Raw genomic sequence first — 11,942 nt, 5'->3', positions numbered from 1 at the left:
TAAATACTGTATCATGGCTCTGGTCTGAATCAGTGTCTCTTATCTTATGCTTTTGTGTGTGTGTGTGTGTGTGTGTGTGTGTGTGTGTGTGTGTGTGTGTGTGTGTGTGTGTGTGTGTCTGTGTGTGTGTGTGTGTGTGTGTGTGTGTGTGTGTGTGCTGTGGGGAGCCTGTGTGAGCCACATGTATTTGATGGCCTGTGTAGTTGTCAGATCTTCTCACCGAGAATCTGTTAACCCACCTCTCTCAGTCCATTTAGAGCCAGCTGTGGTTGTGGTTTCTGATGCAGTGAGTGTAGTGATGTTATCGTCTGGCTCATGATATGCCATGTGGTGTAATACACAGTGTTTCCCAGAGGGTGGCGTTGCTGGCATCTGAGATGGCAGAGCAGGTGACGAGAGAGTGTCAGCGTCAGGGAGCATGGGCGGTGTTGGGGGAGGGCACAGGGGCAAAGCTGCTCTGCCCCGACACGGGCATCGTCCTGGGCAAGGATGACATCATAGGTGAGCCCCATCTTATCATGCCCCTTCTTATCCTACCAGAAGGTGTTATCAGACATTAAATGTAGAATGGATATAATAAGTGATATTGCTATGGCGCACACAGCTATGATAATTGAAAAAATCCTCATGTCCTTTTGACTATTTCCAAAGCTGTAAATTGTGGATTGATGCCATCTAGTGGTAAAACGATTTTCAGCTTAACCAAATGGAGCACAATAATCAATCAGCTCACATATTCACTAAAGATAGAAAACTGTGAACAGAGACAATGACATAACATTTGGAATTATGATAGATTACAAACCATCCATTGCTACCATCAATCTCTACCTGTCCACCTGTCCACCTCTATCCATCTCAGGCCCTGATGGTTCGCTGCGAGTGTGTGGGGCGGTCCAAACTGATCCAGTCACAGGCCTGATGCTGCCCATGGGCCACACTCACATGGTCTTGGCCAGCGGACACAGCATGGCAGTGCCCCCAGGCTTCTTTGTCCACCCTCAGACTGGCAGAGTGATGCCCGTGGCGGGCAACGTGGCCTACGATCCTGCCAGCTCCACTCTGGTCTTCACTACTGATGCATGTACAGGTGAAACAAGTGTGATGATTAAACTGCAGATCTACAGTATATAGGCATAATGCATGATCTTTCAATGTTTTTATTTTTTTCTGTATAATGAACAACGTCATCTTTACAGGATTACATATGACTTTGATAATACATAACTGATTGAAATGCACTTCAGTTTCCTTAAAAAAAAACTGGAAATCTTTAGACTATAGTTCTTTTTTTTCTTGTTCCACTGATGACTGAGTTCTAAAATGAACTAAAGTTCTACAGAAGTGAACACATCTTGTTTCACATGTATAGCTATAAACCTACAAAATGTATTGTTTTATTGTTCTATTTTGTAAATGTGTAATATTTTGCTATTTTGTAATTTTTTTGTCAACATTTGCTATTGTCATTACATATATGTCCCATGCACCAACCTCACCAAGTCAATTTCCTGTATGTGCATATACTTGGCCAAATAAAAGAATTCTGATTCTGATTCTGATTCTGAACATTATGAATTGCATTTCGTATAATATATAAATCTACTTCCATTTTCTTCTCAGGAGAGGTGAGGAAGTGGGAGTTTCCCCTGCTGCCCTTCGTCCTTTATCCTCTGTCTCGTCACAGTGACCAGCCGGTGACCACCCGACTGCGGGGCCTGCGGCCGGGCCAAAGGCTGCAGCTAGGGGGGGCCATGAGCGACCCCGACACTGGGCTCCTGGTGCCCATCCTGGCGGTCACCATCCACCCCCACACCGGCCTGGTCTACCCTCTGGGAGGGGTGCACACATGCCCCCTCACCCGCCTACCCCAGCCCATACAGCTGGGCTCGCCCATGTTGGAACCCCGCACAGGCAACGTGGTTCTGACCACAGGAGTCACTTTGGACCCCCTAACAGGTTAGTCATGCTGTCTCTCCCTCTCTAGTAGTGCATTCATAATGTACAGTCAGTGTCTATGATGTCTCTCTCACTCACTCACTCATTCTCTGTCTGTTGTCTCTTTCTTTCTTTTGATGTGCCTCCCTCTCTCAGGGGCAGTGCTGCCAGTGGGTGGGGTCCTGCTTGGCGAATCGTTCATTGAGCCCCTCAGTGGTCGGCTGGTGCGTGTGGGAGGGGCCAGTGTGAGAGCGGGACATCTGGTGCCTCATGCAGGAGGGTACCAGGCTCTGTTGGACAGCCAGGTTTTTACTAATCTATTCAATCTTTTTGTTGTAGTTAATTCTATCCTATCTATCAATTTGCACAGACAGACCAATAATAACAACTGAAATGCAAGTGTGCAGAGGAGACGTTTTGCAGATAAGAAACCCCAGTAGAATAGAAAAGATATCCCCTAACTTAAACAGCCGTTAGTATGCTGACCATGTCTCTCTCACTGACAAAAAGGTTCTGACTGGGAGGATTCGGCTGCTGGAGCTACTCAGAGGGCTGCAGGAGGACTGGGGCTCTGGCGACACAGGTCTGCAGCCGCCACTGGAGCACAGCCAGACCCACCCGGACAGGGTCCAAGCTGCAGCCAAGGAGCTGGATCAAGCCTGGGGGAGGAGCCTGCACTACCAGCTGCAGCTGCAGAGTCACCTGGAGAGCCTGCAGGACTGGGCCTCATGGGTCGCTCAAGACGGAGGTGTCCTGGGTAGGTGGGCACAGGGAATCACTGGCCTGTTCTAGAACAGTCATGAGTAGCTAGGTAGAGGCATGCTTTCTAGAACAGTCATGAGTAGCTAGAGGCATGCTTTCTAGAACAGTCATGAGTAGCTAGGTAGAGGTATGCTTTCTAGAACAGTCATGAGTAGCTAGAGGCATGCTTTCTAGAACAGTCATGAGTAGCTAGGTAGAGGCATGCTTTCTAGAACAGTCATGAGTACGTAAGTAGAAGCCTGTGTTCTAGAACAGTCCTGAGTAGGTAGGTGGAGGCTTATGTATTGATTACTGTGTGTATTTGAGTGTTTGTTTAAATTGACTCTGGTTTTGTCTTCATTAAAGATATCATCTGCCTAGAATTGTGATTTAGTTGACCCCCCCCCCCCATTAGGAGAGCTGCCCATCCCTGGTTCTGAGGAGTGTGTAGCGGCCCTGCTGGGGCTGGAGTATCCAGACCCCCTGGGCTCTGGCCTGTCTGTCCCAGTCCTTGGGGCTCAGGTGGACCCTCTATCTGGACGCACAGTGCCTCTGGCAGGAACCATGGAGGACCCAGAGGGCAAAGGTACAACAGGGCAGGGCAGGGCAGGGCAGGGCAGGGCAGGGCAGGGCAGGGCAGGGCAGGGCAGGGCAGGGCAGGGCAGGGAAGGGAAGGGAAGGGAAGGGCAGGGCAGGGCAGGGCAGGGCAGGGCAGGGCAGGGCAGGGCAGGGAAGGGCAGGGCAGGGCAGGGCAGGGCAGGGCAGGGCAGGGCAGGGAAGGGAAGGGAAGGGAAGGGAAGGGCAGGGCAGGGAAGGGAAGGGAAGGGAAGGGAAGGGAAGGGAAGGGAAGGGAAGCGCAGGGCAGGGCAGGGCAGGGAAGGGAAGGGAAGGGCAGGGCAGGGAAGGGAAGGGAAGGGAAGGGAAGGGAAGGGAAGGGAAGGGAAGGGAAGGGAAGGGAAGGGAAGGGAAGGGAAGGGAAGGGAAGGGAAGGGAAGGGCAGGGCAGGGCAGCATACAGCAATGAGGATTCCATTCATACTTCATCATATTGATGCCAATGGTATGTTGTCCCCCAGGCTTGGTGGCTATTTGTGTTGGGGCTCTGACAGTTGACCCTGTGACAGGGGTGCTGGCTCCCGTGGTGGGGGCTCGTTTGGACGTGTCCACTAAGACTGTCGTACCCATCACCGCCTCCTACTGGCCAACGCTGGGAGAGAACCCAGACAGTGTACAGGTAGGACTGGGGGGAGAGGTTAGACCCTAGACACAGATCAAGGGTTAATTGTGAAGTTCCCCCTTGATAACTAGCTGATCCTTAGGTTACTCATCATGCAAGGGTGGCTCATGGCACCACCTCTGTGCCACTAGGTGGAGGCGTTGCAGAGAGAGGCCTGTCTGAGGAACAGCTATTGGGTGCAGCAGAGACAGAAGGAGGAGGAGCTCCTGGTGGATCTAGATGCAGCGCTGCAGCACTGCCTCCACACGGCTGCACAGGAGGAGGACTCTGAACAGGTAAGATACACAGCAAGGGTGGGGCAGGTAGCTGCAGATGAGATATGCTGCATTGGGTGGTCTCTGTGCACAACAAAAAGGAAAGGTTTTCTTAACATATGGCTTTCATTTTCAACCTTATTGTACATAAAATACCCCAATATATGGCATGAACTGTGTGTGTCTCGATCTGTGTGTGTTTGCATGTGTGTGTGTTTGTGTGTGTGTGTGAGCACTGTTAAAAGAAATTGAAACCCCAAAACTGGTGGCAACTCAGCTTCCACCAATTTAAAGCATTCAAAACGTATTTTGTGGGTGTTTGCAGACCATACATAAAGTACTGAAACACATTTTTGTGAAAGTTTTGAGACATATTTTAGGATGTATGAAACACTCAACATGAGATGCTTTGAAACATGACATGGTATGTTACACCAATAAATCAAGAGTTTTGAAGAGCCTCAAAGAGATTCAAACTCTGATCTAGAGGTGTTTGAGCACCCATACCAGCCAATTACATGCAACAGGATGAAATGTATTGAAATTACATAATAGGATTTGAACGAACAATACACTCAACATTTAAGCATTTGCAGTGAAACGATGCTGAACTTTTTAGTTACCCTACACAAAAGACAACAAAAGGGGAAAACGCATTAAAAACATAGCAAAAGAGACTTGATCACCACTGGCATTACGTTTTTCCAATGAGTTGTATTCCAACAAAATCCTCCATAATGAAACTTTAATACAATAGAAAGGTATGATAGTATAGCAGATGGAGAAGGCACTCAGTACATAAATAGACAATGGATGGTTTTGAATGTACAATGCTGAGACAAAAGGGGTTTGAACCCAGGTCAATTAACTTTATATGACTTTATACGTCTAAGTCAGTCCAAGGTACCCCCTTGAAATTTATGAATTGTTTCCAGCACAATATACACTGTCCTGCATTGTAATAGTACACTTTTTCAGGGTAACCAAAAGTAATGGGACAGATTTATCAAATGTCCAAATTAAACACTCATGTTTAGTATTTGGTGGACCCCACCAGATGCTGGGTATCTTCTCTGGTGATGCTCTGCCAGGTCTGTACTGCAGCCATCTTAAGTTGTTGTTTGTTTTGAGGTCTTTTTGCATAACATCTTATCATCAGGAAATTAAATGCATGTTCAATTGGATTTAAATCTGAAGATTGAAGACCATTCCACTTTTACACCCTGAAAAACTCCTTAGTTGCTATGGCAGTATGTTTCTGGCAAACTCCATTGACACCTCTTTGGTCCTCATGTTGACAGACACCAATAGCAAACTCCAAAGGCAAATCCAAAGCCTAGAATCAAGTAGTACACATTGACAGCTCTAGTACGCCTGACTAACCAGAAACACCTGTCAAGCCAGTTACTTTTGGGTTACCTCAAATAGAGGGACTATGCATAAAAGGTGTTGTAATTTCTGAATGGTGAAACCATACACAAGTACCATCACATAAAAGCTGAGAGCCTTTACTTTAACCTCATAGTAATTGTTTGTGTGTTTGTGTGTGTGTGTGTGTGTGTGTGTGTATGTGTGTGTGTGTGTGTGTGTGTGTGTGTGTGTGTGTGTGTGTGTGTGTGTGTGTTTGGGTGTGCAGGCCCACAGGTCAGACATAGAAAAGCAGCTGAGGGAGGTTGCAGTAGAGCTGCAGGAGGCATCCCAGTGTGAAGTCCAGAGGAGAGCAGCTCAGCAGACACACCTGGCTCTGCTGCTACCTCCTCACATCCTGAACATCCTCACACATGGTATGGTACACCAACGGGCAGGCTGACAGAGCCTCTAGTGAGTTATAAATGGCATCACAAGGCTCTTCAACCATTGCTTCATCGTTGCATGTTATTCAGAAAAAATTTAACATTTCATTTTACTCTTGGTATTATCTTTTATATGCAGCATTTTTTCATGTTATTATGACGTGTGCAGTGTGTGTTCGAAAGAATGTGTGCATTTCAGTGTCTTTCTGTTTGTATGTGTGTGCGTGTTTGTATGTGTGTGTGTGTGTATTTGTGTGTGTTTGTGTGTGTTTGTGTGTGTGTTTAGGTGATGAAGAGGAGTGGGAGCAGCAGTGCAGCTGGCAGACAGAGCTGGTCGCTGGGCTGGACAGGGTGAATGTGTGTGTGGAGGGACTACAGGAGGACCAGGAGAGATGGACAGCACATGGTGGAGAGAGAATGGAAAGATGGGCAGCACAGGGAGGAGAGAGGATGGCTTTTCTGCATGCCATGGTCAGATCTAGCAGGCTGCTGTGTGAATGTGCATCTCTTTTCATCAGAAAATCTGTGGTCGAGTAGAGCCAACAGACTTAAATGATTCATAAAATGATTATCTTTATTGGCTTACACAACGTTTTTGGTGCAAAGATTACTTTTTTTTCTGTCTTTCAGGACAGGAGCATGAGACAGAGAGAATTCTGGGAGCAACTCAACTCCAGCCAATCAGAGCTGGAGATGACTTTCACAGCACTACATGACGTCCGACAAATCTGCCAGGTCCGTGCAGACACAGCACAGGTTAGAACACACATTCACACCAGAGGAGGCTGGTGGAGGTAGAAATCGGTGGACGGGCTCATTGTAATGCATGGAATGGAATGAGGAATGGTATTAAACACGTCTTTGATACCATTCCTCATTCCATTCCTTGTGTTACAATGAGCCCATTCTGCACACACACATACACACTCTCTCTCTCTCACTCTCTCTCTCTCTCTCTCTCTCCCTAGTACAGATGCCCCATGTGAGCTGACACTAGCTGTAGAGAGTTTTGATGTGGCTCACATGTCTTTATAGAAAGTATGTATATCTTCAGGCTGTGTTATCAGGCTGCTGTTGGTACCGGGAATCTGGTCCTGCTCGGTCCGGCAACCCCAGGAACCCTCTGAAGATGGTAGGGCTGGTTCAACAGAAAGCTCTGCCCCTTCTGGAGAGACTCACCCAGCTACTGGAGGACAACAAACAGCCCTGCCTCTCCCTCAGCACCTGCCCACAGCCAGTTGCTGGTACTGCAGCACGTATGGCTCTGCATAGCTCTGGTACTGCAGCGTACATGACTCTTGACAGTACTTGTACTCGTACTTGACAGTACCAGTCAAAAGTTTGGACACACCTTGCCAAGAGTGTGCAAAGCTGTCATCAAAGCAAAAGGTGGCTACTTTGAAGAATCTAAAATATAAAACATATTCTGGTTTGTTTAGCACTTTTTTGTTTACTACATAATTCCATATGTGTTCCTTCATAGTTTTGATGTCTTCAATAATAATCTACAACGTAGAAAATAAATAAATAAAAACCATTGAATGAGAAGGTGTGTCCAAACTTTTGACTGGTACTGTAGATATAAGATTTTCTGGGCAGTTGAAAGAAGTGAGATAGATTGGTTGGTTGGTTGACTGTATGAATGAATGGATAGATGAAAGAGGATGGATGGATGGATGGAAGACAGAGGGGAGGTACAGTATAGGAAGATCTAAACAATTAAGAGGTTAATCAGTGTGGGTTATACTGAGTAAAGCAGTAGTGACTGGTGAAAGGAAGAAAGGATGGTGCTAGGTAGTTGAAAGGTTTTATTTCTATATATATATATATATATATATATATATATATATATATATATGTAACCTATAATTATATCATATATTCACCTAATATACTTATTGTTTACAAGGATATGCACATCATTTCTGCTATTAGAAAATGTAGCATATGTATGTTTTCATATTTTCAGTGTGGCCACAGAGGGCAGCAAAGTGCAAAAATACATGCTTCACCTTTAAAAACAATATGATAAGAAATCAAATAGAATTGCATTTGAATAAGACTTTTAAAGTGGCAATCTGGGATTCAAACCTCGACAAAGAGGTCACTCAACACTTTTTTTGTTAAACAGCTGAGGGATAGGGTCTGGAGAAATGTAACCACTAACTTTAATATACATGTCTAAAACATTGTGTACCAATCCCAGATTGCCTCTTTAATGTCTCCTTCCTGTTTTGGTTCTTTATAAGGACAGCCTGCTGTTTTTCCTCAGAGTTGATCTGAACAATGTGTTTGTAGGTTTGTCAACCAAACAGATGTTTGGGTTGGAGACATGCTCTCGAGCGTGGACCGCCTCCGTACCCGTAGTCAAAGGTAGGTACAGTAACTACTATTAGGAGTTCTTGGATTTAGGTATGATATGTGAAGTCCAAAAATGAGATAAAACCTTTTTTATTGGCATTTAAAAAAGGTTGCAGGTATAATACATTCATTTGTCGGCAAAATGTTTAAACTTGATTAGTCCACCAGGGTATCAGAGAGATAGAGAAAAGTACAAATCATCTAATCATTGATCAACCAGAATCACTATTCCCATCAGTACTAACTACCACCACAGTAATAGTAGCCCTAGTGGTTGATGTACAGTGTGGGCGTTCAGACTTAGTGCTTGGTGCATTCTTGCATAGCCCAAGACCACAGTAGCTGCATTGATTGTGTTCACTTTAAAACCTTCACCAGGGGCTCTGTTGGTCAGAATGAGTCCTAATGATATCACCTTCCTTCCCAGAGAACCAGCCAATGAAAGAAACTGTTCAACCCACACATATCTGTGTCCCCACACTGTCAGGTAAATAACATTTTGATTGGGATGGTCACAACTTTGCAAGTTGCTCTATACCTGTGTAACTATGCTGTAATTACTGTTGTACAGTAACATTTTAACTGATAACTGTGTTGTACCTAATGGAGACTGAGCGGGTTAGAGTTTGTCAATGCAATGTCAGAAAATGTCACCTTCATGTCCCCTTGTGTCTTTTCAATGACCACCGTTCTTTATGTCCCCTATGTCTGCTGTATGTCCACCTTTATCTTTGATGTCCGCAGAGGAGGAGTGGGACAAGCTGCTGGAGGTCTCTCCACTCTTCCAGCTCCTGAAGGGGGTGGAGCTACGACTGAGGGGGCGGGCCCGGGAGGCGGGGCTGCTGACGGGGCAGCTCTATGGTAGGTTGAATAGACCAATGCTTTAAACTGTTTTCTGAGATGAGCCTGTTACAGAGCATACCTGTCTGTCTTCACAACATCATTTGTCTCAAATGCTCAAGTAAATCTGGGGATAAATATCTGACCCCCTCCAATCTAAATTCAAGTTTTCCTGGTCTTTGCACAATGGTATATTGAATAAACACTGGGAAAATGTGAAATGTATGTTCTGCCTTGTTTTACAAAACATACATTTTGAAAAACATTTCATAGAGGCGGGGTATTGGCTCTCTTTTGAATGTCATAACGAAAACTAACTGTGTTAGCTTTATGTTAAGCAACGGGGAAGATAATATGCAGTAAAATGTAGTAAATGTGCACCAATACATCATTCATAGGTCTGAAGTAGATAGCAAGCTGGTTATTGGAAATCAGAAATTGATTTGAAAGCTGACATCTGCATGCTTGCTAACTACAGTATTTGAATTATTAAATTGTAGCCACAATTTACTTGCTGTAATGGTACATTCATGACCAACTCTGAAACTCAGAATTCCCATCTGTGACTTACGACTTCCAAGTCTGCCTGCAGGTGATGGCTAAAGTTGGCCAGTTATAACTGCTTTAACTATCAATTTTCATGTTTACAACTGTACAAAAGGCATCTCATGCACAAAAACAAACTGCAGGGTGTATTCAACAGCTTAGAAAAACATTGTTGTTATATTTCCAGTTCACTTAGTGTAACCTTTTAAAAATCCTGTCATGGTCACGGTTACTTTCTTGTTGACATGACGTCAGAGAACTACAGGTCGAAAACTCTGAGCTCAAGGATGATCCCCAACTTTCCCACTTGTAATTACAAGTTGGAGGGCCATTCAAATAGTTTTTCCTAGTCTGGAGTCATATTTCCAAGTTTCCGACTGGTCTTGAACGACCCATAACTACACAATTGAATTTATTTGAATAGAGTTTTTTTACAAATAAAATTGTCACAAAGTGCTGAAGTTACCAGAACCTGTAGGGAAACTGGAGTATTCGACATTTGACATTGTCTCCATATAGTTCGCCACCTCTTACAAACTGTAGAATGTAAACAAACTGCAGATCATACTACAGGGCGGGACTAAAAAACCCAGTTGTGGAAATTGAAACAAGCTGTCGAAAAGCTAATGGGATACATCCTGCAGGGCTCTATCTGTTGCAGTGGTTCTGCATTTTCGAGGTCTTATGATTCAGACTCAGACTCATAAAATCTCTGCCTGTATGCTTTGTGCCACTGTGTTAGTTACAGTCACAGTGCTAGAAAAAGGGAAGCCTAATTGTAAACACTAGCAAAGTAACAGCCAATACATTAATGGAGATAATCCTGAAAATACACAGATGTTCACTAGACTAAAGAGAAAGTACAGAAATACCTACATATACCTACATGTACAGTACAGAGGCTTAGCAGCAGAGACGCCTCCTCTGGGGCAACACCTTCCATACACAAATTATTTAGCAGACACGAACACACGGACACACACACAGAGCCAAACGCACCCACGCCACACAACTGATTTTGTGCATGTGTGTGCGTGTTCCAGGCAAAGGGAGCCCATTCATAGATGTACTGGATGCTCAATGGGAGTGTGAAGGAGAGCTCATCCCTCTTGATACACAGACCCTCAACGCCCGCGAGTTCCTGGTCTACCAACATGGACTGATCCTAGTACAGACACTGCACACTCTTAAAGTGGTCAGTCCCTCCCCTACCCCCTCACACACACACACACACACACACACACACACACACACACACACACACACACACACACAGTAATACAGCACATGGCCTTTACAGTCAACTAATTTTCCCTAAAATGAAAATATGGTTCTTGTTCAGTGTCAGATTTATCAGCTACAGTTGATGATGTCTTATTCTCTATAGACTCCAGCAGTGTCACTCCAGATAGCAGCTAGTCTGCCAACCAACAACTACAACAACAATGCCTTCCGGAACTCCTTTTTCTACCAGGTGATAATGATGACCATTCACCAGTCATCCAAACTGTTATTGTAGTTTGATCTACAGCTCAGAACCTGGAAGTGCCATATTCCCATCTGAAGCTTTGTTGCTGACTGACAGCTGTGTGGTGTATGTGTGTGTGTGTGTGTGCGTGTGTTGTTTGTTTCTGAATGATGTTGTGCTACTGACTGGTTTTGTGTCCTTAGGAGTCAGAGGAGACAGTGTTTGTGCGTCGTCAGAGACTACAGTCGGTAGGAGGCTTCTCTCTGCTCCTGCTCCACTGTTTGTCACATGTGGCTGTAGATGACCTAAGCTCTGACGCCAGTCCAGCCTTCCAACGCGTCTTCTTTAAGGTCCTGTCGTAATCTGAAATAAGTCAACATGTAGAAACTAATGGCAAAACTTTGTTTACCTTTAACCTACTGCAATGTAAAGAGTCAACATGTTTTACTGTTGGTTATATATACACTCACCGGCCACTTTATTAGGTACACCTGTTCAACTGCTCGTTCACACAAATATCTAATCAGCCAATCACATGGCAGGAACTCAATGCATTTAGGCATGTAGACATGGTCAAGACAACCTGCTGAAGTTCAAACCGAGCATCAGAATGGGGGAGAAAGGTGATTTAAGTGACTTTGAACGTGGCATGGTTGTTGGTGCCAGGCGGGCTGGTTTGAGTATTTCAGAAACTGCTGATCTACTGGGATTTTCACGCGCAACTATCTCTAGGGTTTACAGAAAATGGTCAGAAAAAGAGAAAAT

General features: G+C 44.9%; 1 protein-coding gene across 1 annotated transcript; it reads left to right on the top strand.

Moving 5' to 3' along the window:
* Positions 1 to 3,243: 3,243 nt before the first annotated feature.
* Positions 3,244 to 11,539, top strand: LOC310822377 (uncharacterized protein; the record flags this gene model as incomplete). The annotated part of the gene is made up of 13 exons (XM_083694715.1): positions 3,244 to 3,265; positions 3,788 to 3,912; positions 4,047 to 4,190; positions 5,806 to 5,953; positions 6,249 to 6,433; positions 6,593 to 6,718; positions 7,017 to 7,239; positions 8,261 to 8,335; positions 8,751 to 8,810; positions 9,068 to 9,184; positions 10,753 to 10,877; positions 11,097 to 11,183; positions 11,381 to 11,539. The coding sequence occupies 13 exons, from the start codon at positions 3,244 to 3,246 to the stop codon at positions 11,537 to 11,539; spliced, it is 1,596 nt and encodes a 531-aa protein (XP_083550841.1).
* Between the last annotated feature and the right edge of the window lie 403 nt (positions 11,540 to 11,942).

This window comes from Argentina silus (genome assembly GCF_951799395.1).
Source record: "Argentina silus genome assembly, chromosome: X".
NCBI classification, from domain to species: Eukaryota; Metazoa; Chordata; class Actinopteri; order Argentiniformes; family Argentinidae; genus Argentina; species Argentina silus.
Note: the sequence above shows the minus strand (reverse complement) of the source record. Positions and strands in the feature narration are given on the sequence as shown.